The 25,417-nt window shown below is 41.0% G+C and overlaps 1 protein-coding gene across 1 annotated transcript in view; it reads right to left on the bottom strand.

The window, feature by feature from the left end:
• Window positions 1–5,776: 5,776 nt before the first annotated feature.
• Window positions 5,777–25,417, bottom strand: part of ppp2r5a (protein phosphatase 2, regulatory subunit B', alpha isoform) — a 30,842-nt gene continuing 11,201 nt past the window's right edge. Inside the window, exons 3-13 of the mRNA XM_072454570.1 lie at window positions 24,001–24,102; window positions 23,831–23,923; window positions 17,092–17,222; window positions 15,171–15,230; window positions 14,960–15,068; window positions 12,880–12,933; window positions 12,655–12,705; window positions 12,465–12,584; window positions 11,503–11,630; window positions 9,912–10,013; window positions 5,777–8,620 (exon numbers count right to left, since the gene is read on the bottom strand). Of these exons, the coding sequence (XP_072310671.1) occupies window positions 8,335–8,620; window positions 9,912–10,013; window positions 11,503–11,630; window positions 12,465–12,584; window positions 12,655–12,705; window positions 12,880–12,933; window positions 14,960–15,068; window positions 15,171–15,230; window positions 17,092–17,222; window positions 23,831–23,923; window positions 24,001–24,102 (1,236 nt within the window). The 3' untranslated portion in view covers window positions 5,777–8,334. The remainder of the gene's footprint in view (window positions 8,621–9,911; window positions 10,014–11,502; window positions 11,631–12,464; window positions 12,585–12,654; window positions 12,706–12,879; window positions 12,934–14,959; window positions 15,069–15,170; window positions 15,231–17,091; window positions 17,223–23,830; window positions 23,924–24,000; window positions 24,103–25,417) is intronic.

The raw sequence follows: 25,417 nt of genomic DNA on the forward strand, positions 1-25,417 counted from the left end.
CCCTGGTGAAGTGGTCCCTGCCCTGTGTGGACGGTCCCTCATCTGCCTGAGGAGTGGGTCCAGCTCGCCCCCGACGGTCCCTCATCTGCCTGAAGAGTGGGTCCAGCTCGACTCCGACGGTCCCTCATCTGCCTGAAGAGTGGGCCCAGCTCGCCTCCGACGGTCCCTCATCTGCCTGAAGAGTGGGTCCAGCTCGCCTCCGACGGTCCCTCATCTGCCTGAAGAGTGGGTCCAGCTCGACTCAGACGGTCCCTCATCTGCCTGAAGAGTGGGTCCAGCTCGCCTCAGTCGGTCCCTCATCTGCCTGAAGAGTGGGTCCAGCTCCAGTCTCCTCGTGTCCGTCTGTCCGTCTGTGAGAGTCGGATCTCTCCTTCACTGGAACTCCTCCAGGTTTCTACGCTTTTTTCCCAAAGAGGTTTTTTTTGTAGTTTTTCCTGGCCGAGAAGGAGAGTCTAAGGACAGAGGACCCTGGGACATCGTCCCTCGCCACCACAGACATTGTGTGACTCCATCGCCACCACAGACATTGTTGATTCATTTCTCCCTGTGGCCCTCAGAGGCAACTGTTGTTGTGATTTTGGGCCTTACAAAAATAAATTGATTTGATTTGATTTGAATAGAATCAAATACGTAGTATCAGGTGCTACTGGAACCAGATTGTCCACTAACCTCTCGACCTTGACCCTGCAGTATGGTTCTGGGTGATGCTGATCTGTAATGACCATGGCTGGCCACAAAAGGGATACATAGGCACAACGTCCCACAAGTGTCCCCACATCACCATATGTCCTCGCTTGGTTTCTTAAGAGACCTTATTCCGCTGCTCGCTTCGGTCACACCTATGACACATATGAACTGGTACATTTCCCATCTCAATTCATAATCTCATTAACATTACATGTAGTTATGTTGTAGCAGATAAAAAACTCTTAGTTAGTGTAAACAACAGTGGCAACAATATGCCATTGCGTTTTTTCAGCTACTGTCATGTCAATTGTACATTGTACATTATTACACATCATGCATTTCATAACCTTTCATGTTGATCACTTATTTTCTTCCCTCTATTTTCAGGTCTGTGTATGTTTCATTTACCGGTATACACAGTTGTGACACACCATTGTATGTTGATCGATTGTCCTGATTGTCCCGATTGTCCCGATTGGGCGAGATTACCTTCGCCTCTCTGCTGTCTCTTTTTTCACATGTTACCGATTGTCCAGCGCATAATACAGGTGTTCAGCACCCATATTATCGTCATCGCTGTGATGATAACTGCTGATTCTTTTTCGCACAGAGTATGGTACTCTGCGCACCGTAGCCTCTGGCTCTCGTTCATCGTAGCAGAGTATAGCACCTTGTGTACTGTAGAATCTTTCTCCTCATCCATTGTAGCAAAGTATCGTACTCTACCGTAGACTTTGGACAAAACTCATACAACGAAGTCCTGCGTCTGCGATGTTATGGATCTGCCGCTGTGTTGTCCAGACATTTCTCTCACTTTCCCATGAGAGCACCCATGTTCTCGTCCCTCCAATGGTCGGTGTGAGGACGACACGGTGTGGCTCCGTCCACTTTGCTCGTCTCTGTAAACACCACATCTCCAACACGTTTTGCTGCGGTGATAAACAAAGTCTTTTCGACAGTTCAGTGTATTTCAAACTATTGTTTTCTTGTTTACAATTTTTTTTTAAAGTAATTATTGATTCGGAATATTTGTTTACACGTACATATCCCTCCTTTTTGAGATATGGCCTTGCCCATTTCTCAAACTTCTACATTTAAACAAAATTAAATAATCCAGATAGTTTACAACGTTCACTAATCCAGGATGTAATTAAGGAAGAGATGGAATTGCGTCTGTCACTCCAACTCCGCAATGTCACCTCTTGACCTTTCACAGTTCAGTGGTCACATCCCTGGCTGAGCCCCTCCTTCCACGGCGCTGGGCCCCCACCCAGTGTGGGTCAATCAGTCTATGTCTGTAATCTTACACTTCCCAAACCTATCTGTTTTACCACCATTTGTTTCAAACTCCAAATGTTTCAAACTCTAAATGTCTCAAACTCTAAATGTTTCAAACTCTAAATGTTTCAAACTCCAAATGTTTCAAACTCTAAATGTTTCAAACTCTAAATGTTTGGTCTCCACGTGTGCGCGCGTATGTATGTATGTGTGTGTGTGTGTGTGTGTGTGTGTGTGTATGTGTGTGTGTGTGTGTGTGTGATTCAAATACATCAAACAATAATAATTATCTCAATAATTCCCCGTTGAGCTGGCCATAAGGGTCAGTTCACAACTTAGAATATTAACATCAAATTTCACATCTCCTCTGTGGGTGTGGCCTGAATAAAGTCAACCATCTAATGTAACATGTTCTAATCTTTTATATGTGCTTCAGGTGAGTTTCAAACTCAATCTCTCACACCTGCTCATGTGGTGCTTTACAAACATTGTGTATTAGTTTGTTCTAGCAAGTCTATATGTGTATTAAAAATCAAAATGATTCTAAACCTTCCCCTTGTCCATAAGGCACATCTCTTGTATCAACCTGTTTTTCCCTTTGTTGCCTACTTTCTTTGTCTTTCCTTTGTCACGTCATCATCTTCCTCTCTGTCTTCCCCTCTGTCTGTCTCTGTCTTCCTCTCTGTCTTCCTCTCTGTCTGTTCTCTGTCTTCCGCTCTGTCTTCCTCTCTGTCTTCCTCTCTGTCTTCCTCTCGTAATGGAGGAAACACCATTTCCAAATTTCTAAACCTGCTTTTTTTTTTCTCTCTTCTCTCTTCTCACTTACTCTTACCCTCACTTGTAACCTGCATTTCCTTTCTCTCTTTCTTGTAGTCTAACCATCTCTTGGCTCCGTCCTGAGTCCTATAATGTTTAAGTCCTGTTATCACTGTTTTTTATTACTTCTATAACGTCTAAATTTAGATGATATTGTCTAATTTAAATCTATTCAATTCTTGATTGAATCTCAACAATCCTTCAGGTATTTACTTTAGAATGTCAAATTCTTTCCCTGTTAATTTTACTTTTCCTATTACTCATCAGTCAACCCCCCCTGAGGTGTAACCGTTGATACTCAAAGATAACAACATCTGCTCCATCCTGAGTCCTCCAGATTCTTTGCCAGTTAATAGCCCCTTATCTCTGACTATCTTTTATGACTTGGTGTCGTTTGTCTTTAGTTAATGACCCATTCATGTCTTTCCAAGGAGGGCATTGGACGTCACTATTTAACTTATTCCCTCACTTACGTCTACATGAAATACGAGGTTTCCTCATGATAATACAAATAAATAAGTTACTGATATAACTTTTACTATCACTTTACTTACTACCCATTCTACTCCAAAAACTTCAGTAGTCACTCATTTACCCATATTATCACTTCCAGGCCTGTGCCTGCATTTGATTCTAAATTTAAAAACACTTCTGTCTTTTCGTCCGTACTTTCATCTAGTCATGCATTAATTTTCGTCAAGTCCAAAAATAAAACAAAACAAAACGAAACGTAGCTTTGTTCTGTGCACACAAAAAACACGATACCGTTAAAACACAACTTTTGTCTTCTATGTCGGGGACAGGAAGTGTCCTGTCTTGTGATCACATTCCCCAAAATATTGGCCATCTATGAAAATCTGAATTAATCTTCGTCTCTTATCAAGTTTAATCAAATCTTTATAATTGATTGGGGTCGTGTAGTGTGGACCTCAGACTCTTTAATCACACTCAGTCCAGTCGTGTAGTGTGGACCTCAGACTCTCTATAATCACACTCAGTCCAGTCGTGTAGTGTGGACCTGTCATGGAATTAGACAAACACCGATGCTATTCCGTAACACATCGAGAACACAATTCAACTTAGAATATGAAACGACACAGAAATGTCAGACATTTGTATGACAAGCTTGGGAGAAAACGCTGGGCTGTGTCAGACAGGCCGTTGTAAGGAGCCTGGCTGACCCTCCTGCGTCTCACCCCGTTTTTTCCCATGCTGGTTGGTTTTATTAGATATTCTGGAACAGGCGGGTCACATTTCTCATTGGTCAGCTTCACATCAAGGCACTTGGTATTTTTCCGTAGAGATCAAGCCTTGGGTAAACATTACCCAAACTCCTCTGGGCTGTCACCCCCCCTAGGGTAAACATCCTTTGGCCCATCTTTACGACCCCTTCACAAATGCAGTTTGTCACACACCCGTTCTTCTCTTAGACTAATGATGCAGAAAAAATATCACTATTATGCAGATAAAATACATCACAGAAATATAATCATATATTCACATTTTATCACAGGACCTCAGACTCTATAATCACACTCAGTCCAGTCGTGTAGTGTGGACCTCAGACTCTCTATAATCACACTCAGTCCAGTCGTGTAGTGTGGACCTCAGACTCTATAATCACACTCAGTCCAGTCGTGTAGTGTGGACCTCAGACTCTATAATCACACTCAGTCCAGTCGTGTAGTGTGGACCTCAGACTCTATAATCACACTCAGTCCAGTCGTGTAGTGTGGACCTCAGACTCTATAATCGCACTCACACAATATACGTACTTGCTTATATATAATTTTACTCATCTTGATTGTAAGATAATGTAAATATATGTTTCGTATACTTTGCATTTTAGAATTTAACAAGGTGATTGCTCTAGTTTTCACAAGATCCTTAAAGATATAATTGTTGCCGTAAGATTTATCAAGATCATATTGAAGTCACATTTGAAATTGGAATTTTAAATTTAAAATCGGACTCTTTTTATAATTCACCTGGATGTATTTAAAATGTAAGATTTAAGAGTGGCACTGTTGACTATTATTGGTTGACCTGAAAGTGGTGTATTTTATTACAGTTTTGTTATTATCCCAAAGTTCAAGAGCATCTTTTGTTCAGTGTGAAACTCATCCAATAGTTGCTTAATCTTGGATCCTGATTGACAAGGATCAAAGTGAGAGGCCCAAGTGTGTGCGCTCAGGTCTCCACTGTCCACTGTCCACTGTCCGCTGTTCACTGCATTGTCCAGGGTCCCTGATGGCAGAAGATCTGTGCGGTTGTTCACATGTCCACGCTTTGCATTCTGGGGCAGCAGCAATGTCTCTGTAAAGACGAGGCTTAACTTCTGATTCCTCCTAAATAAATGTCCTCTACAGCTGTCTCAATATTGTAACTGTGAGAGAGAGAGACAGGGAGAGAGAAGGTGAGAGATAGAAAGAGAGAAATGTCAGGTGACAGAGCTGCTCCTTGGGCTTGACCTGTTCCATTTCGGCCTTTGGGGCCACGGACGAGCCTGAAGACCATGATGCACCTGGATCAAGAAACTGGTCACTTAGTGCCACCTAGTGGACAAAGTATAAAATCATTTTCTCAGGGCAAAAAGGAATTTCAAAACGTTAGCTCGTGTGTGTTCATCGTGTGTGTATTTATATATGTAAAAATAAATAAATAAATACATAATAATAAAGTAATTGAGACAAGTCAAGTATAGCTAAAAAGAAAATGCCCATTTTATTTGTGTTTATATCACATTAACTTCCCTTTATCAAATAGATTTTATGTAATAAGCAGGTCAAAGACAATCATATGGCAATGTGAATGTGAATTAAGGATTTTGTTTGGCCATGTTGCCAATAATCATCAATAATTGAATTCATGTTTCATCTCTAGTCAGCTTCAGTAGGAAGACTTGGCCTTGTACAAAGCGTGATTAAGTCACAAAAACCAATGGAGTTAAAAGTTCATACAAATCTCATTCATAAAGAGTAAAGAATACAAGCCATTTACATCCAATGTTTATTATGTTTCCAATCTGCATAAAACAGGTCCCCACAGACAAACTGGAATGAACTGACAAAGGCATCACATGAAACAGTGTTGTAGCAGAACAGCATCCTGGAATGGACCAACACCAAGAGTCTTAGACCAGTTACAGCGACAAAGCATTGGACTGGGCCGGCTGTGGAAAGGCAGATCAGAGCAAAAGAACTATTTAACATGTAACCTCCATAACAAGAGGAATGATCCTGTGTCACTTCTGTCTGCTTCTCCTACGTCAGAGGAATCGGACAATGAAAGAAAGGGAAAAGTAGAGTATAGCAATTTTTCATACATTAAATATCCGTTTTCCCAGATATGGTGCGAACATGTTAAAAAAAATGTTTGGTTCTTTAACAACTATTATTCATTCACAAAACGCTCCGAAGCAGAATGAGTCTCAGATTCAACAGCCTTTATGTCCTCACTATAAGACGGCTAATGCGTCCCGGATTAAGTCTTGAAACTGCATGCCACATACACAGCCTCTATAGCATCCGAACATTGTCTGAACTACACGTGACTGGCCATTCCAAATATTATTTGGAAACGGCTCATTTCATTATTCAGAGAATGAATAAGTTTGACATTTTCTCACAATGGTTACCAAAAACAGAATAATAATCCTTTGACCTTTGTTCAGAAACTGACCCTGGCAGTGTTTTATTTGTAAAACCTGTATTCATTGATCCTGAGCCAAGAGATCGGACACACAACAGCCTTTATGACATCTGAAGAATCTACATGTTTACCGTATGTAATAGTGTTTTACACTTGATCTAGGTTTCAAAGTGGTAAGAAATCAGCAACACGTTTTCTCTGTTATTGTCAAGAGAATAATACATCCAAATGTGATATCGAAAAAAGAAATTCCCTTCAAAATAGCTTTACACATATTAACACAGAAATATACACACGGACCCTGCACCCATCAACAAAAACAAGTTCAAATATACGTTTATCACTACTTATACTTCAAAATAGAACAGTGTCTATTTTTTTTTTAGACAAAAATATATTTTTATATAGCACACAAGTCCCACTGACAGAACAGGACAGTGTTGGCTCCTCAGAGTGATGGCAGCGCCTGGCTTTGGGAGCGCTCTTAGAAGCAGTGTCTATGTGTTACACTAGACTCAGAGTAAGGCCTCGCACTAATGTTCTACTCGGCCATACATCCACCACTTCAAACGATTCCTCTCTGTAGGAGTCCAGAGTTTGGTCACTGAAAGGAGACGCGAAAACCAGACTTTCGTTCACATTTCATTACAAGAAAGTACTTTGGCAGAAAACAAAAGTGCATTCTTATTTATAGAAGCTCTGCTTATGTGCAATGACTAATTAAGGCTATTGTTTGTTCTCCTGTCATTAAGGACCCCTTACTTCACGAGAATCAACTTTTTTATTGACTACTACTCATTACATCGAGAGCTATGGCTGATTTAGCTCTACATTTGAAGTTTTTAAATAATTAATACTTTATTTATGATTGTACACAGAAGTGAGCAAAATTATAGTGGTGTAACCAAAAAGATGCAGCATTTCCTTTCATCTTTTTCCATCTAAAAACACATTCTTGTCCAAATACACTATCCTTGTGAACAAACACCACATGAGCGAGCGTGACATGTGTGCCTGTACTTAATTCACACCCACAAGACTCTTTTCAGTTAGATTAAAATTATGACCCAGCTCCACCCAAACTCATAAATAAAAACATCACAGCATGGACTTATTCATTTGCCATTTCATTTCTACAAAACAATCTGGATTCATGCCCTTTTGGTTACATTGCTATTCATTTGGCACACTTCTGTAGGAGTTTAAACCCAGAGCTTTCCTTTATCTGGTCCCTACGGCCATTCACACTTAAGGTCGACGGCTTTACAAACGGCATGTTTAAAAAGATCTAATCATTAAATAAGTGCAGCGCAAATCAAAAAAAGTCCCAAAACTTTCAAGTCATTATGATTTCCGCTTGTGTTAAACTGCCACAATCAGGTAAGAATCTCTGGTGAAAGAATACATTTTTGAACAATCCTGCTATGACAACAGCGTCCACTACTGCAGAGTGACACAAGAGAGTACGAATATGTGTGCTGGCATTTCCCAGGCCTGTCCACACCAATGCTTCCTCAATACACCGTCTTATGATCCCGCCGTTAGCTCTACTGCCTGTGAGTTCACGCCCGCCCGCCGACCTGAGTAACGCAACATGCACATTAGCAGCATTTGTAAAGCGCTGTTGCCGTCGCACCGTCACTCTAAGCCGCCTCCTCTTTTCAGAACGACAGAAGGAAAGGCAACAGCAATATTCATGAACACGGGGGGGATTAAACTGGAGCCGACAGTGCACAGTTTATTTATATAAGAATACTGCTTTACCCCCCGAGCACGCGTAATACCATGCAGTCTATGCCGTCATTCCTGTTACCCGTAAAGTTGAACCTGGACATTACTGAAGCATTAGTGTGGACAGACCCTCTTGCGCTCGCTCCCACCCCCCTTAAGACGTCTTTACTGTCATTTGGCACAAGGCTCCCTGGGCTCGCTGGGGTTAGGACTCTCTACGCACTCTTGTTCGTGGGCGTCTGGCTCGTGCTCCTGACCGCTGCTGCGCTGGGTGTCATTGGTGCTGTCATTTGTGGCGTAGCTGCGGCCACTGTTGTTGTTATTGTTGTTGTTGTTATTGTTGTTGAGGTTGTGGGCGCTCTGCAGTCCGTGGTTGTTGTTGGGACCACAGTGGTTCAGTCGTAGTGCGTCCAGTCTCCTCCACAGCTCATCCCTCTCCTGCTCCCGCTTCTTCTCCCTTAAAAACACCGTTAGCATTAGCGGTTTTCTTACAAGAATGAAGAGTCACAGTTGGACACAGCACGTGGCTCTGTATCAGTGGCATTTGAACTGTCGAAGTGCAACCTGGTTTAGTCAATAGTTTACATATTTTTACATCCCACATTCCTTTCATTTCTGTCAGACACATATAAACTGTCAAAACAAATCAAACTATATAAAGAAAAAAGTCCAAACTGCAGGTCAAGTGGCCCGAATCTTTGTTGGTTTTTTTTTTATTCTGAGGGCTATAGTCCGGAGCCGCCGGGCAGTAGTCCGGAGCCGTCGGGCAGTAGTCCGGAGCCGTCGGGCTGTAGTCCGGAGCCGTCGGGCAGTAGTCCGGAGCCGTCGGGCAGTAGTCCGGAGCCGTCGGGCTGTAGTCCGGAGCCGCCGGGCTGTAGTCCGGAGCCGCCGGGCTGTAGTCCGGAGCCGCCGGGCTATAGTCCTAAAGGTGCACAATGTAACCGCGATGGCTCCGGACTATAGTATACTACTATAGTAGCTGCCGCGGGCTACTATAGTCCGGAGCCGCCGCAGGCTTTAGTCCGGAGCCGCCGCGGGCTTTAGTCCGGAGCCGCCGCGGGCTATAGTCCGGAGCCGCCGCGGGCTATAGTCCGGAGCCGCCGCGGGCTTTAGTCCGGAGCCGCCGCGGGCTATAGTCCGGAGCCGCCGCGGGCTATAGTCCGGAGCCGCCGCGGGCTATAGTCCGGAGCCGCCGCGGGCTATAGTCCGGAGCCGCCACGGGCTATAGTCCGGAGCCGTCGGGCAGATAAAGATGTCTGACTCTATTCCCAAACTGGAGGTGGTCATAGAGAGCCTGAGGAAGGGAGTGTAGAGGAGCATCTCAGACACAAAGGAAGAGTGTTTGCCATTTCCTAGAAATGAGACCCAATGGTTTTTAGTCCTTCTCTGGACCTTTTGTTCAAGTCCACATGCTCTTCATGTCATGATTCTTCTTCCCATGATCTATATTTGGCCAGTAGATAATCGATTAATTGTGCAACTCCAGCTGATTAAAAGCTGATTGCCAGGTAAGCTGCACGTTTCATGTGTCATACTGTGAGTTTGGCTGCTTCATTATGCAAACTATTTCAAGGATCTGTGGCAAATGTACAGACCTAAAATATTTGAACATAAAAAGGCGAGGGTGGCAGAATGAGCCCACATATCACTCTGAACAAGAGGTCAGAACATTATTTAATGATATAAATGTTGTTCATTATCACATAATTCCATGAGTAATAATAATCCACAGGCCCAGTGTAGAGTACCTCTGTCGGTCGGTTTTGTAGGACGTCGTGAGCTCGTCAAACAGAGGGCCGTTCATCTCCATCAGAGTCTTCAGAACGTTGTAGACCAGCGCCACAATGGTCCTGCAAACACATGGAGACGGGGTTTGACATGTTCACCTGTTCCCATGGTAGTGCGGCATTATTACATCCAACAGATACTTTAACCTCCGCTTTATCAAACAGAACAGCACGGCGTGAAATGGGGATGAGAGAGGGGAGGACATGCAGTAAACCGTTAAGAACCGGCATCACTTTTATATTGCACATCAAGACCACCGGGCAGCACCAGATTTGTATTTTTAAACACATTGATCACAAGTTTTGATCTAAAATATGTTTCTTCTAATACAAATCAATAATAGTTTGATGAGTATAAACAGACTTGTGATCATTTTAACACAGAAGTACTTTCACTGACAGAGGATCGGCTGTAGAACTCTCCATTAAGAAGAGCCAAGTTGATCAATGGTCGTTGTAAATAATTAGCTCTGAATTAAAGGAACGTCTGTGCACAGTCTTAGTGTGATGTTGCTGTGACTGGTCGTTAGATTTAAATAGTGTTTTTGGAGCGACATAGATTAACACATATCAGAACATCAGAAAAAGGTGTTCCTGGTTGCTTGTCATGTTGCAGTTTGGGTGCATGTTTTAGGTGTTTGTTTGTTTGGCTGAATTGTGCCACTGCTCTGTGCCTCCCATACGCAGAGAGTGGGCAACTTTAAACCTGGCCCCCATTAAGTGACCCTTTACAACTTCATAGACTCGCTTTTAGACTACTTTTGGAGAAAAGTCCACCCCAGTTTGATTTATTTGAGCAAGACTCGACTAATTCCAGTTGAGAATGAATGGAACGAGATGGGAAGATCTGCACTTTTACAGCGACAGGAAATGGCCGGGCCTGTTCCAAATCTTTACAAAATAAATAAATAAATAAAACATTATACACTCACCGATATTATTGAGTTAAAATTACAATAACTTTTTGTCCTTGGTTTATTTTGTTCTTAGGGTTTGCTGTTGAAGCGGTAGAATGCACACAAATTATGACAAATATACTGTATATTAAAGCATTCACATTATATACATTACACTATTTATTTATTTATTTATGCTAGCTATTTTTACTTTATTATTATTTACTTGATTTTTATTTTTACCTATATCTTTTTATTTTATTTATTTTTCCTCCATTCCCTATTAAGATATGAGAGGAGTTTTGTTAATAAGAGTTTTTTGTTTTAATAGAAGAACTCTTATAAAGTGTTTTTTTGAAACTTCCCAAAGTTATCTGCCCTTTCCCCTGTATCTACTGCGTTGTAACACCGACATTTCCCCATGTGTGGACAATAAAGGAATATCTTATCTTATCACTAATGAAAAAAGATGACTGGAAAGCCGGCTCTTCTGGTGCAACAATCGAACATAAACAACGCGTTCATTCCGATAAACCCACATAATGGCTTAATGATAGTGTCAAGTTAAAAATGACTGAAATAAGAGCAATTTTCAGCTTGACATGTAAAACGCACAACAATGGAGCAGAGAGTAGAGTATCTCAGAGCAAACTCACGGATTCCAGTGCTCTTTGGAGATCCTGTACAAGCTGCCGAACATAATGGGCAGGATCTTGTCGATGTTCTCCTCGATGAGGCTCAGAATGTACTCGTTGTTCCAGAAGTAGAGCGCCCGCTCTGCCACCTGCAGCAAACATCACACTGGCATTAGGGCATTTCAGGATTATTCCAGTTTCAGCAGTTCAGTAGTATTTGGATATAAATCACATCGACTGCTGTGTCAACACGGTCCCTTTGTGGTACAGTAACTACTTTAACCAGAACCAAAGAAAAGGGGCGTTGATTACAGTTTAGAATTTGGAGTCATGTTTTTAGATGGAGGGCCACGTGTTTCTCTAGTGGAGAGTCACTGTTCTTGAATGGTATAATCAAAACAGTTGAGTTTAGGTCCACACGTTTGCCATTATTATCACAGTTATAACAGTTGTGTCTGAGAGTTTGAATAATGGCACAAGCTTCTTAATGCTATGTTATTTCATGTGGATAGGCCCAGAAATTACAGCAGTATTCACCATGAAACCAAGTCCAAACACACACAGTCCACATTAAAAAGGCCACGTACATTTTAAGATATGGTAAGTTTAGAATGACGATTAAACAATAATTAAAATAAATACGTCAAACCACTGGCAGGCATCAGACAGTTGTCAGGGGCAGATCCAGGGGCATTACATTCCCTTTTAGCCGGACCAAAGCATTAAACAAGCCAGTTCAAGTCAGAGGGACCATCATTCCTGTCATTGCTGATCTAAAATTGTCCGACGTAAAAAACAACGTGTACCTGGTGTTTTTTTGCCCAGTGCGGTTAGAATGCATTGTATACAAAACATTCAGAGTCTTGATGTGCTGTGTAATCCGTGTAGGCATCTGTTTTTCGCTGGCGTGAGTGTAAGCGTAGTGACTATTGCGAGTCTGTAGTGTAATGTGGTGTAAACATGGGGCCGTCGTGTTGGCGCACCTGAAAATGAGGGTTGGCCACACATTTGGAAATCTGCTTGAACAGCGGTTCCTCGATCTTCTTGAACTGTGTTGGCTCGATGACGTCCAGAATCTCTTCAATTTCACCCAGAAACATCACCTACACAAACGATGTCAGCAATCAGAACAACACCGTGTGCAAAATTCTACATCTTCAAAACAAGCATTACCTCTTTCTGGCTGCAGGTCTTGGGCCAAAACTTGAGCAACCCACGAATAACCTACAAAATGTGCAGAAAACTATTTATTACACATCTACTCTCGATATAAAATGGTAAGCTGCAACTGTTTCTTTGTGTAGGCGGTTCTTAGTGGATTTATTTAGCTCGATGTTCAGTTTATGCCTTTTAGGTGGGCGAAAATGGTTCAGTGCCAAAATGTAAAAATACAAATACCGGCTCAGTGAGCGTGGGATCCTTCTCCAGGAATTGGACGACGCAGTAAGCCAGCTACAGACACAGAAGGAGATGTATATCAATTTTCTTTAGCTGAAATGCAAGGGATGATGAGTCGCCAGAAATATATACACACAAAATAAACGTTCCAATGATAAAATTAAGATTGAAATATAAATGCTTCTTCACCCGATCCAGAGAAGTAAAGAATCGGTTTATAGAGAACCAGAGATACACACACTGACAGTAACGTGTACTTTGATCATGAATGCTAATGTACAGAATGTTATATTATCTTCCCTTTCATGTAAACGTGGTTAGAACTGTTCTTACTTTTATTGCTAAACTGGTTATTTTATAGCTAATACGGTCATTCCAACACATAGCGGCTGCTGCTATCGGCACTGATCTATATTGTGTGTTAGATGTATGAGTATTATACATTGTAGAAGTACTTTTCTTTCCCCTTTCCTTTTAAGGTTAGCAGATGGAAATTTTTCATAGCTATAATCTGGTACGAGCATCGTTGCCATCGGATATTATGCAGCTGTACATTGTCCCGATATAATAAATACCACTGAGTCTATATTAACTGGCAAAAAATACACCTTGAGCCACTAAGAGGAGCTGTTGAACACTTTCATTTGTCTAAAAGCTTTACTACAATCACAGTCCTATTGGGAAGATACAAAAACTGGTTTTAGCCTTGAGAACCACAACACAAAATGGATTACTTTTTTATACATTTTATCTGAGCCTTATTTCATTAGTTTAGTATAGCTAATTTTTGTTACTAATTTAATACAATTCTAAAATGAAATGTATCTGTAACGGTGCACTGCACTACTTTATAAAAGTTGTTTTGAAGATATACAATATTTGAATATTAATTATCAGTCACAATAAAAACACAATACAAAAAGCTGATTAAAATTAAAATGAAGACAAATACAGGGCTCAGATTAAGGATTTTCTCTTGTATAGCTTGTATCCAAATGTTTTAAAATTTGATAATCGCATAGTAAAACACGAAAATGACTAACAATAAACATTTTCCATTGATGTAACAAGATTATTTAATTCAAATGTATTCTATTTTTAAACTCTTAACAAATTAACTTTTAAACACTTAATATTTTTCAAAATAAAACTGAAAACTTGCAAATAAAATTAGTTGTTGAACAAATTAATTAACACAAAGTCAGATGGCCTTATTTACAACTTTCTTCCATATCCTCATCATCAGATGACTATTTGCATGAGTCTCATTTACATATTATTGTCTTTACACTCACAAGTCACATATCACCACCAAACTCGTCATCAGATGACGATGAGCTGTTTGTGTCAGAATGACTTACAGCTCTGGATTTTTCCAGACAAAACACGTCTTGGTTTTGTCCTGGACATGAGTGAGTTTGACCCCTTTGAATTGGACAGAATCCTGTTCTAGTCTGAGAGCGGGAGAGCGAGACGGGCACTTGTCAAAGGCCCTCATCGCCCTTCGTGCGCCGGTGGCTCCTCACGTTTTCAGACACGGCAATCTGACCTTGTCAAGTCAACACAGCATCCTACATTGTGTCAGCCGTTGTTGATGATCGATTGACGAGTGATCAGTACTTTATTAGGCGCTGTGGTTATAGAATTGAACACAAATTTTTGTATCGCAAAAGCTGCGATACAACAACACTTTTTTCTGACGAATGCATGCATCGCATTTGAGAGAAATTGCGTCACATGTTTCGATGCGATAACGCTTATTCTGAGCCCTGAAATAAATGTAAACACTGTAAAATTACCCACAACCAACTTGCAGGTCTGATCTGTGGAGAGATGACCTCACTCACAGAAGCAATAAACTCATCTGTAACTGAACCAAAATATGTACATGCTCACAAAGTGAGAATGTAATGCTCTGGGTTTGTTGTAAATCGAACAGTTACATCTCAAGCAACATTTACATTCCAAAAAGATGACAAAGAATATTAGAGTTAGGGATGAGTCAACAATGGCCTCATGTATGATGGCCCCGACAGGTCTGAGGAAACCAAATGAAGCCGTGGACAGTTGTGTGTTGTACCTGTGCGTGGAACAGCACCAGGGCTTTGGCCGTGTGCAGAGGGATTAGCACCTTCATCAGGAACTGCTTGTGCTCAGCCTTCAGCGGCAGAGCGAAGCCATTAATTATACTGTCAGAAACACATGGGGCATTTTAGATCAGCAGAAGATCTAAGACGGAGCAGGATACGTACATGGAGAGGCAGAGGTTTGACTTTAAACCTATAACTTACCTGCCAAGGATTTCAAGGAGTTCAGCCACTCCATTGAAGCGCTCGGACTCATAGATGAACCTGCACAGACACACATCATCACGTTTAGATCTCAAAATATATTACTATTTATCAACTTCAGATACATTGAGAGCATTTTGTGCTGTGTGGCTTCTGCAGCGCTCCTTTGCTTTTTTTCTCTGTTCCGAATTCCACAGCAAACTTTAAAGACTTGATTAAACGGCGAGGTATGAGCATGTGCAAAAGAGGAGACGGTTTGTGAACGTTTTGGCTCATCGGAAAACACAGAAAATGAAGCTGAATTAAAATCAAAAGGAAAATAATGAACCTAAAAACATATCATACACTTGCTATGAAATAATGAAGCTATGTTTTAGGGCTTAATAATTGATCAACTTCAAAAAAGACTATGCGTTAGTGTGATGCAGGTGCTACAGTGAGACTAGATCCAAACCTAGGTGCCTGAACCAGTGTATGAGAGTTTGATAAATGAGGGCCATTGAGCTTGACCATATTCAGTCCATATTCATATGCACCAAGCTGCTGATGCAACAAAAAAAAGAGTCAGCATCGTCTTTCACATGTTGCAGATTTATGCACATGAGTGGCCACAAATAACTATATATTTGCTTTATCTTAATGCTGGTTTATATCAAGTTTGGCCCATGACCCAAATGAGTTCTAGAGCACTGCCCTGAAAGCTTGATGTATTTGTCCAGTGCGAGAACTGATCCTCAGCAGCATCACTTCTCTGCGTCATTATAAGGAAAGAGGACAACAGACCATGACAGAAGTTGTGAAGCCTCATCCACCCGCCCTCTCAGCTCCTCTCACGCAGGAGGAGTCTACGCCACAAGACTTAACTCCACCTCACAATATCAGAAATACATCATACGTTAAATTTTTCAGCTCCTCTGCACCGCTCTGATCTCTCCAGCCCCTAATGGTCCCAGGAGCCTGAGGACCACAGCCTCATCCCCCCTCAGAGGCAGATGGCAGAGGTGGGAGTAGCGTTCAGGAGCAGTTCACACCTGAAATGATGAGCTCCATCTGTCTTCTCTGCTTTGCGCAGGGAGAGGGGCTTTCTGGGGCAAATGGAATGGTTCAAGCCAGAAATCATAGCCGACCTTAAATGTTCATATGATTCGACGTTTGAGTCCCGATGTTTCACACGAGGAACCACTTTTTCAATTAAGACAGGAGCTTTACAGTAAGAAGCTGCACAGAAACATAACTTCACACCCTCAAGAAAGAGTAATGTATGTATTATATTATGTCAAACATGTCTCCACTGGCCCGCACATCTGAGACAACTGTGACTAACCTGGACCAGTGAACAAATGAGTTACAAATTAGCCTAAGTTTAGAACGCAAACGTCGCGTGATGAAAATATTTGTTTTACTAAATTTGACCTGGATGAAGCTGAAGAGATCCTGGTGGAGTTTATTTATGGACAAAAGAGTGTTTTCATCAAACACGGTAAAACGTACATTTTCTCAACATTCTCAGGCTATTACAGTTCAATTTGAGTCATAAAACTTATTTTCTCAGCTCATTTGAAATCTATGCATGGACCAGTTCACAATTATTTGATTAGTTGCAATTAATCGATTCACTTTGCTGCAGCCCGACATCAATTATGAATTACGGCCAAAATGACTATGACCATTACGATCATTGGAACTCAAGCGGGTTGAATTATTAGGACTAGCACAGGTTGCTCGACCAAAGAAGAGAAAACACCCTGTGCCAATGAACGCCAGAGTGTTTTTGGAAGAGTTAAGATTGATTCAGACTTTATTCTATTACATAAACTGCATAAATCTAATCTAATACAAGTAATGAGTGTACAGAGATTACAGCCACAACAGCAGAAGCAGTGGATTTTTTCCTGGACTGTGTCAATGAAGCTTCACTCACCGCAAGAATATATTGTTGATCTGTTTGCGGATAAAAGCCCGTAGACCCAGGAATTTGCCGTAGATGCGGTGCAGGATTGTCTTCAGGAAGTCCCTCTCTCTGGGGTCCTCGCTGTCAAACGACTCCAACAACTGAAACAAGCAACAACATCCATAACATCCACATGAGAGCGTGACAGTCAAGACCAGGGATGGGGAGCGTCACTTTTAAAAGTCACTCGTTGCGTTAAATTGTCAATTCCCTGGAAAACTACCGTGTTATAGAAGTAACGCGTTAGAGTACTCTTGCCTTACCAATAATGAACATTATTGTACAACTTATATAGTTTGCTGACAATCCTTTTGCGCTGCTGAACACAGTAACATAATCATTCAAATAGCACATAAAGAAGCAAAGGAAATGCGTTTGACTGAACTTTATTTATCTTTTATGTTTACAATACAATGCATTAGAATAAGTACGTGTAGGCCTGTCCACAAGCAATGAAAAACATTACTAAAACAAAATGCGTGAACCCAACAGAACGCGCTCGTTTTAGGCCAGTAGTTTATTTAAATCAGACTCAGCACATCACTTGTTACCCTACATTTACTCTTCAGCTACAATATAGTGGTTATAACAAAGGAGAAGAAGTTTTTCTAAACGTGCAGTTGAAAGTTTGTTCTCTTTGGTGTGAAGACAAGACTCACTAGTTGCACATGCTCACAACACGAGCTCTGGGATTGTGGTGAGGATAAGACCTGCAAAAAGATGATGATGTAACCAAAACTAATGCGTTACGGATTTGAAAAAGTAACTTGGGGAGTACTAGATTACATGGGAGCACAACACGCGTTACATTCGTCGTTACTGTAAAAAAAAGTAATTTGAGTACTCTAACGCGTTACCGCCAACTCTGGTCAGGACACAGCTCAAAGTTCAAATTCTCAAATGTGCTACAACTTAGTCACTCCAGTAGTTAGTCTTGGTTAGAGACCGAGATGAATCCTGGAGCCTTGATTCCTTATGTACCGTGGAACACTACTATGTCTATGTTTTATAACGTGGTGTGCTGCAGAATCTTTACAACAAAAATAAATGTGCTGACACTCAAAAAAAGTTGAAAAATATAACTTTTGGTAGGGCTGTGCAACTAATCAAATTTCAAAAAAGCAGTTTTGGTATGTAATAGTCAATGATGCACTTGTGTCTTTTTAATCTCGGCGTCCAAAGCCGATGTGAGGAAATGCATTTGGTTTGGAGCAGAGTTCAGACGTGGGAGGAAGAAATTTGACTACGTTTGAAATGGTATAAAGTCTGTATTGTTCATGTTCAGTACTTGAAGTGTTAAAATAGAAAGTCTTTTGCATTTGTCTTAAAAGGAAAAACAATATTAAAAGTTGTGATGGATCAATATGAGAAAGAATATATAAATGTATATGTCATATGGCCCAGTTGATGTGACATGAAGAGCCTCATTCTTGCCTCACCAGCATCATTACGATTATGGCAGATTCTGCCGTTTACATCACTTCAGCTAAAAATGGGGAGAAGTGGAGATTGGTACATTTTAGTTCTTGATATTAATGCTGAATGTCATTGTTTGTTTTATCGCGTCTTTTCCCTCCCCAAGGTCCGCACAAGACACACCAGGAGAACAATGAGGGGCTCAGGCAGCAAGAGGACAGGGGCCTTTATAAAGCCAGGAAGTGTATTCAACAAGGACCGTCAAGGATACGACATAGTGTCCAATAGTAAAGAAATCAATCGAGCACTTTCTGTAAGATGAAATCTAGTGATGCATAATACATAATAAAAGTGGTTGAAAATAAATACAAAAGAGGCAGTTATTTTAAGGCAAATAAGTGCATAAAAATGGGTACATTCACTTCCGCTTCAAAACTGCAGAATTATTTCAGCAAAACATCTCGAACGCTTGACAATAACGATTACTCAAACATACACGAATGACTCTAAATACAACTTCAAGAGGATTAATGAGGAGGGGAACAATTATAACATGATTAAAAGCTCTCAAATGTCAAGTCGGTGTGTAGCGCCGCTGCATGTGAACATGTCAAAGACTTTCTTCATTCATTAAATCATAAATAGAGCAGAATGGCCACAGGAGCTCTGCCTCGGACCACTTCACTGTCACAGCAATTAAAGGGACTTATTGGAGTTAGTTATGAAACAGCATTAATTCTTTCAGCCATAGAGCTCCAGGGGAGGTCAATATCCTCTCCAATAGGCCATACAAGGGGTTTCCTCCGGTCACTGTGTCCGTGGATCGCCTCCACCAGCAGCAGAGAGAAGCAGACTGAAGGGCAGTGAAGGCACAATACTATTCACTCAACCCTTACACTGGCCACATCGACATGAATCACTGCGTCACGTTTTTCCAATATACATGGTTAGTTGTTGCGTGAATATGTGATCTTGTGAATGCAGCTATTAAAGCCCCTGAAGCGTAAAGGCTTTAAGAAGATCTAAAACCCAACAATAGAGTAAATATAAACATAATGGGCAAGTTTCTAAACTTTCTATGGTGCATGGAGACATTACACTGACCAGCAGTCATTTTCCTGGAGACTGATACTAACCTTAACTATAATTACTACTTAACCATAGCCTTAATCTAAATTAACCAGTTTAAACAATGACATTGATCTAATATTGAAGGATTTACCTGACATGGATCTTATTTTAGGTCCCCTCTAGGGTTTTCAAGTTTGGATACCCAGACACTAAGGATACTAAAGTTATTATCAAAACACTAATTTTAACAGGATTTGATACTGAAAAATCATCAAGATCATATTAAAGAAAACATATTATTTTGTGTTGAAAACAATAGTGTTTTTATTATGATTACGGTATAAACTGCTGGAGTGTTGAGCCTTTTCCCTGGAATCAAAATAGAGTTTGAACGTTTAGTGACACTAGTTCCACAAAAGTTTCTGCAGGACATCACAGCGATGGAGAGCAGCTCATCTCTCAAAGGGCTTTCAGTGGAGTGTTCCTGCTGATGAGCATAATTATAATGGAACTGTATGAAAGAGCATCGCTTCACAATAGGGCAGAACGATTTTATCTGCAATTAGATTTACATGTCGATCGTTGTATACTGTTCATATTTCAAACACCTCCAGGAGCAGCAACATTTAAGAAAAAACTGTAATATGGACTGCCTAACTAATATACAAATGCACTTTTGAATGTTTGTAGAGGTCGAAACAACAGGATTAATTTGCGATTGCGCTACTTCTTGCAGCTCAAAAGCAAGTTGTAGCACAGACATGTCAGGCGCCTCAGGGACTTTTGTCATACTTTGGTCCTTCTGCTGCATATTCACAGTAACAGATCCACACAGGCTGATCTCACAACACTAAGGGTTTACTACACAGAGCAGATCTTAAAAGCAATCGAGATCCAATTGTCTGATCAGCTTGGGCCTTTTTAATGCTGAGGTCCAGTAAAAGCATGTGGTTGGCGTAAAGTTCAGATTTTGAAGGAGAATGTTCATGTTCAGGAAAGTCCTTTGTTTTTAATAAAGACAAAATAAAATCCGGGAAATAAATTGTATTTGGGATGTAACAGTGTGTTCCATGATTGTGTAAACATACTAATAACTGCTTTGTCATTTTCATTTTGACTCATTAGTAGTCTGTCAGTGATTTGTTTCGTTTTTTTTAAATAAAGTGGCAGCTTGGGAAAAAATAGTGATGCAAAATATCTTCAAAAATGTCAATATGGCACTATTATTGCAGTGATAGCAAAGTTCATAATAAATACACATAATGTACCAAACTACAGCATATCAAATACCCACACCGTTTTATAGGGTGAAGAACTCCTCTAATTCCGTGAAAACTTCTAAGGCACCAATTGCAGCACACTGAGCAGGGACAACCCACAAACAACCACTAAAACAAAGCAGTACTTCCGTGGAAAACCAATAAAAGTATAACCCCTCCCACCTTTCCATTTTAATCACACCAAAACACAGCAAGCAAATACTCAAAGTAAAACTGCATTTAGTGATACTTTTTCAACTGGGCCATAACAGATGCTTTAACGACACCACACCCGTTTCTACACAGGAAACTGAAGAAAGAGGCAACTACAACATGCCTTTGTGTAGACAAACAGAAGCACTATGGGAAGCATGGTGTTGACAAACAGTGCAGTGTGTCACCATAAAAGAACACCATTAAAAGAACACCATTAAAATAACAACTCTCTGCAGACAAAGAGAAGCATTCATTAGTCATGCAGTAGATGGACTGGCTCGTGTGACTGTAGATCCAGAGGTGGGAAGAGAAGCCGAAACATGCTAAAGAATGTTCAAGAAGTAGTAAAATCTAGTGACGTGAACAGTTACTCAAGAGTAAAAAGTACTTGGTGAACATACTACCTATAAACTTTTTAACTGTAGCGACGTTACTGATGGGAATCTCAGATCTCTGTCCAATACAATATGGACCTTGATACACTTACACATTTAAGAAGTGTTTCTTACAATCAACAAAGCGAATCACGATGCACCACGATTCACACGTTTGTTTTGGCTACCAATCCATTTTTTAAAAGTTTGTCATCTCCAATACCGATTAGTAAAATATAACTCTCAGAAACAGAGTGATTAGGTGAAGTTTTAACCCTCTGTTTAAAAATGCAATGTTTTTCATGTTTGAGGCAGAAGCCCGAGAGCACATGGCATCTTAAGAAGCATGTAAACAAAAGCATCAGCCCTGCTTTGCTGCCGATTTGACCAAAGTCTGGATTTCACTTTAAAGGCTCAGTCAAGACAACGAAGAGGTAAAGCAATATGTCTATAATAATGTTCCATAGAGCCTCATCTGTAAGATATTCAGTCAGTCCTTTTTGGATGAATCTAGATCAGGGGTAAACAACCTTTTAAGGGTCGAGGGCTAATTTATGAGCACAGATTTGGTCGAGGGCAACCTGTTCAATTAGCCTAAATGTGCCTATAATTACATTTGTGACCAAATTACATAACTAATAAACTGAGTAACTATTTGATAAATGTGCATGTCTGGGGCATTTATGTGTATGTATCATGTACCATACTTTTCAGACTTTAAGCCGCTACCATTTCCCACGCTTTGAACCCTGCGGCCCATACAACGATTCATCCAATTTATAGATTTTTACTGGCTAACGCCCACCGGGGGGCACTCTAGCAGGAAGCGCAAGTGTTCGACACACTGTAGAAGAAGACATCAGTGGAAGGGCTGTCCAGAAGACGCGGCATGTTCTTTGTATTTTAAGCTTCCAAATGCATGTGTTTTTACGAGCACGCATATTCATGGAGAAAGTGAACCTAGATGCGTCTGAACGCAAAGACACACGTGAAGCGCAGTCATGCAATATACAGTGATCTGCAGTTTAGAACCTGCCGTGTTGAAATGAAACTTTCTTGACCAGACCTGACTCACGGGTCAAAAAACAACCCTGCATCAGTGTGGACAATTTTTTGGCGTAAATATCTCATGTGGGCACCTGCGGCTTGTTGACAGGTTCCCATATGTGTACAAATATTTTTTTCTTTCTTTCTTTCAATCTAAATTTCATTGCAGAGGCTTTTATTCAGGAGCGCTCTATAGCTAAAAAAATTCAGTATTTTTTATTTGAAAACCTAATCTTGATTCACATTTTAAACCAACGAGTGAGCAATTTAAAAAAATATCATGAAATCAGGTAACTTTGTATTAAATCTAGCACTAACTCATGAGTACATTCATGTAATTGTCAAAATACAAGGAAAGGAGCAAAGCAAATAAGAAAAATATAGTCTTCATTGAAATGTGTGGATTTAATCTTTACAACAGGCCTGGTTCAGTCCGGTGTGAGTAAACTTTAGCCCTGCATGAGTTAGTCCTGGTTTAGTTCTGGGTTGGTCCTGGTCTGATCGTGGTCCCGTCCTGCGCTGAGCTCCTCCTCTGCTCTCTGTTACTCCTGACATTCTCTAAGGTATTGTGCATTATTTGTCTCCTTTTTGCTTGTCTTTAAATTAAAACATTACTGACATGATATAAACGCATCGCGCCACGCCCATGTAGGATCCGCCATTTTTGGCGTCACGTCTTTAGCGGCTCGGAACAATGTTAAAAAAAAATAAAAAGTGGCATGGAGCTGGTTATCACATTTGTTTCCGTCTCTACATGTGCAGGTCTTATATAAAGAGGCCTAGCAGCATTATTGGCAAAACGAGAAAGCTTTGGCGGAGCCGTTCTAAATTTAGAACAGGTCAATGCAGGGAACTGAGAGGGGCCCAAAGGGCTCCCAGGTGCCCGAGGGCGCCGCGTTGGTGATCCCTGATCTAGATTAACTGAGACAACAATAGAAAGTTCAATGCACTGTAATTTTGTCACATGAATTGAATTGATGTATCACTTTTCTACCTACGCACCTGTATCACTCGCACTGCATGCATCGATGCAAATCTGTAAATCTTCCCACTAATCACTAATACACGTTAAGTAACATAGTAAAGGCTCTAAACCCTTGTGCTACACTCAAAAATAGTGCATGGATTAAAAACACTTTTTTTTTTTTACTATTTATTTTTAAACATAAACCAATAAATACAAAACTAACAAACAAAAAAAACAAAACTTTTTCATGTTGTGGGGGGGAAGCGTTCTACTACAGATGCTTGTGGGTAATCCAGACCCAAATATAGCACGAGGGTGAAAAGTGAGTTTTTAAATGGAAAAAAGTGAGTTTAACATACCTGTAGAACAAATCTTTGGTCGATGTAGCGTTTGGCAATGCTGGGCTGGAAATCTGGATTCTCCAGAAAACGCAGAAGGAACTCATACACCAACTAAGGAGGAAAATAAAATACAATGCATGACAAAGAACTCCAGATAACTTTCGTAGGTGTTGGAATGTAAACCGTACTTGCATGTGAGGCCAGGACGCCTCCAGAGTAGGCTCATCTTCCTCAGGGTCGAAGTCTGGGTTCTCACTGGGAGGAAGAGTCCGGAAGATGTTGGTGCAGATCTGAGAAGACAGGGACAACAATGAGACCATCACGTAACAACACTGGAGGGACAGGGACCCAGGGGGCAGAGGGGGTCTAGTAACCAAAAGAGCAGAGACTGCTGCACTATTTACAGTGTTGTTGCTAACGTTAACACCTATAGCAGCTATTGCCAGTACAGCTCCGTTGCAGTGACCACAACCTTTCAGTAGCATTAAAGTACGAAATGCGCTCAAACCACAAGACGTGCAGCGCGGTGGTGCCGCTCCGCTCCGGATTCTTTCCGTTTGACTGAATATTTATTGTACACCAGAGCCCACCTCAAGCCTTTTCCCTTTATTAATGATGAGCTATGGTGGGAGCATGTGGTCTCGAGAGTCCACGATCAAAGCCTGTGACCACAACAGCGCCACAGAGAAGCACATTATAATCAAGAACAAGATTCAGGCATTTGTAATTGGGTCTTTTAATACAGAGGTCAAAAGCCAATCCTCTTGTCAGTAAAAGCCAGTTGTTTTGGAGCACAGTTTAGTGGGACTGACTGAGCAAACTGGTCTCTGAGAAACCATGTGTGTTGAGCATAATGGAAGTTTAAAATAGATCTTAAATCTCCAGTAATATCCAGTTATCTACATTTTCATATTTTTACCACTCACTGATATCATAAGCCCGCCTTTGTCTGTTTAACCTCTCAGTCGTCCAGATAAGTTCCAGAGCAAAAGAAAATTCTGTCAACTAGACAAATTTTAGGGGTGAATATGTATTTTACCATATTTGAAATAGTTTTAACTCCTCTGTCAGAGGAACTAATGAAACTACTTGTATAAGTCTTGAAACGGATTCACTCTTCAGGGGGAGGATGCCTTCATTCATAATCAATATTATTTCAAACTCTTTAGTGACCGTGGCCGTTGGGATATTAAAGGCGGTATGGAAGATTTTTCGGCGATTTGAGAACGCAGGCGGAAGTGCGCATGCGCACTCCCCCGTGCGGACTGATACAACACACACGTGCGTTTGTTTATTAGCGCAACGGATCGCATCGCTCGTCTCCCGTAGATTTCTGTCCACTTCTGTGTCAGCTCGAACTGTCTTTCTCTGTCTTCATTTTGCTCCGTACACTGAGGGAACTATATTATGATAGATCCATGCGCTTAGGCACGCAGAAATGTGGGGACGAGCCTGACGCGGCTGCAGGTGAGCGGTAGGTACGTTTTATGATTGATACGTGGCAGGACAAATGATTTATCCACGCCACGAGGAAATATGATAAAAAATTTGCTGAAAAAAATTGTCCATACAACCTTTAAGCTACTAAACAGAGTTGCATCAAAC

Source organism: Eucyclogobius newberryi, unplaced genomic scaffold, assembly GCF_026437365.1.
Source record: "Eucyclogobius newberryi isolate DKJ021-1_F unplaced genomic scaffold, fEucNew1.0.hap1 SCAF_1, whole genome shotgun sequence".
In the NCBI taxonomy this organism is placed as follows: Eukaryota; Metazoa; Chordata; class Actinopteri; order Gobiiformes; family Gobiidae; genus Eucyclogobius; species Eucyclogobius newberryi.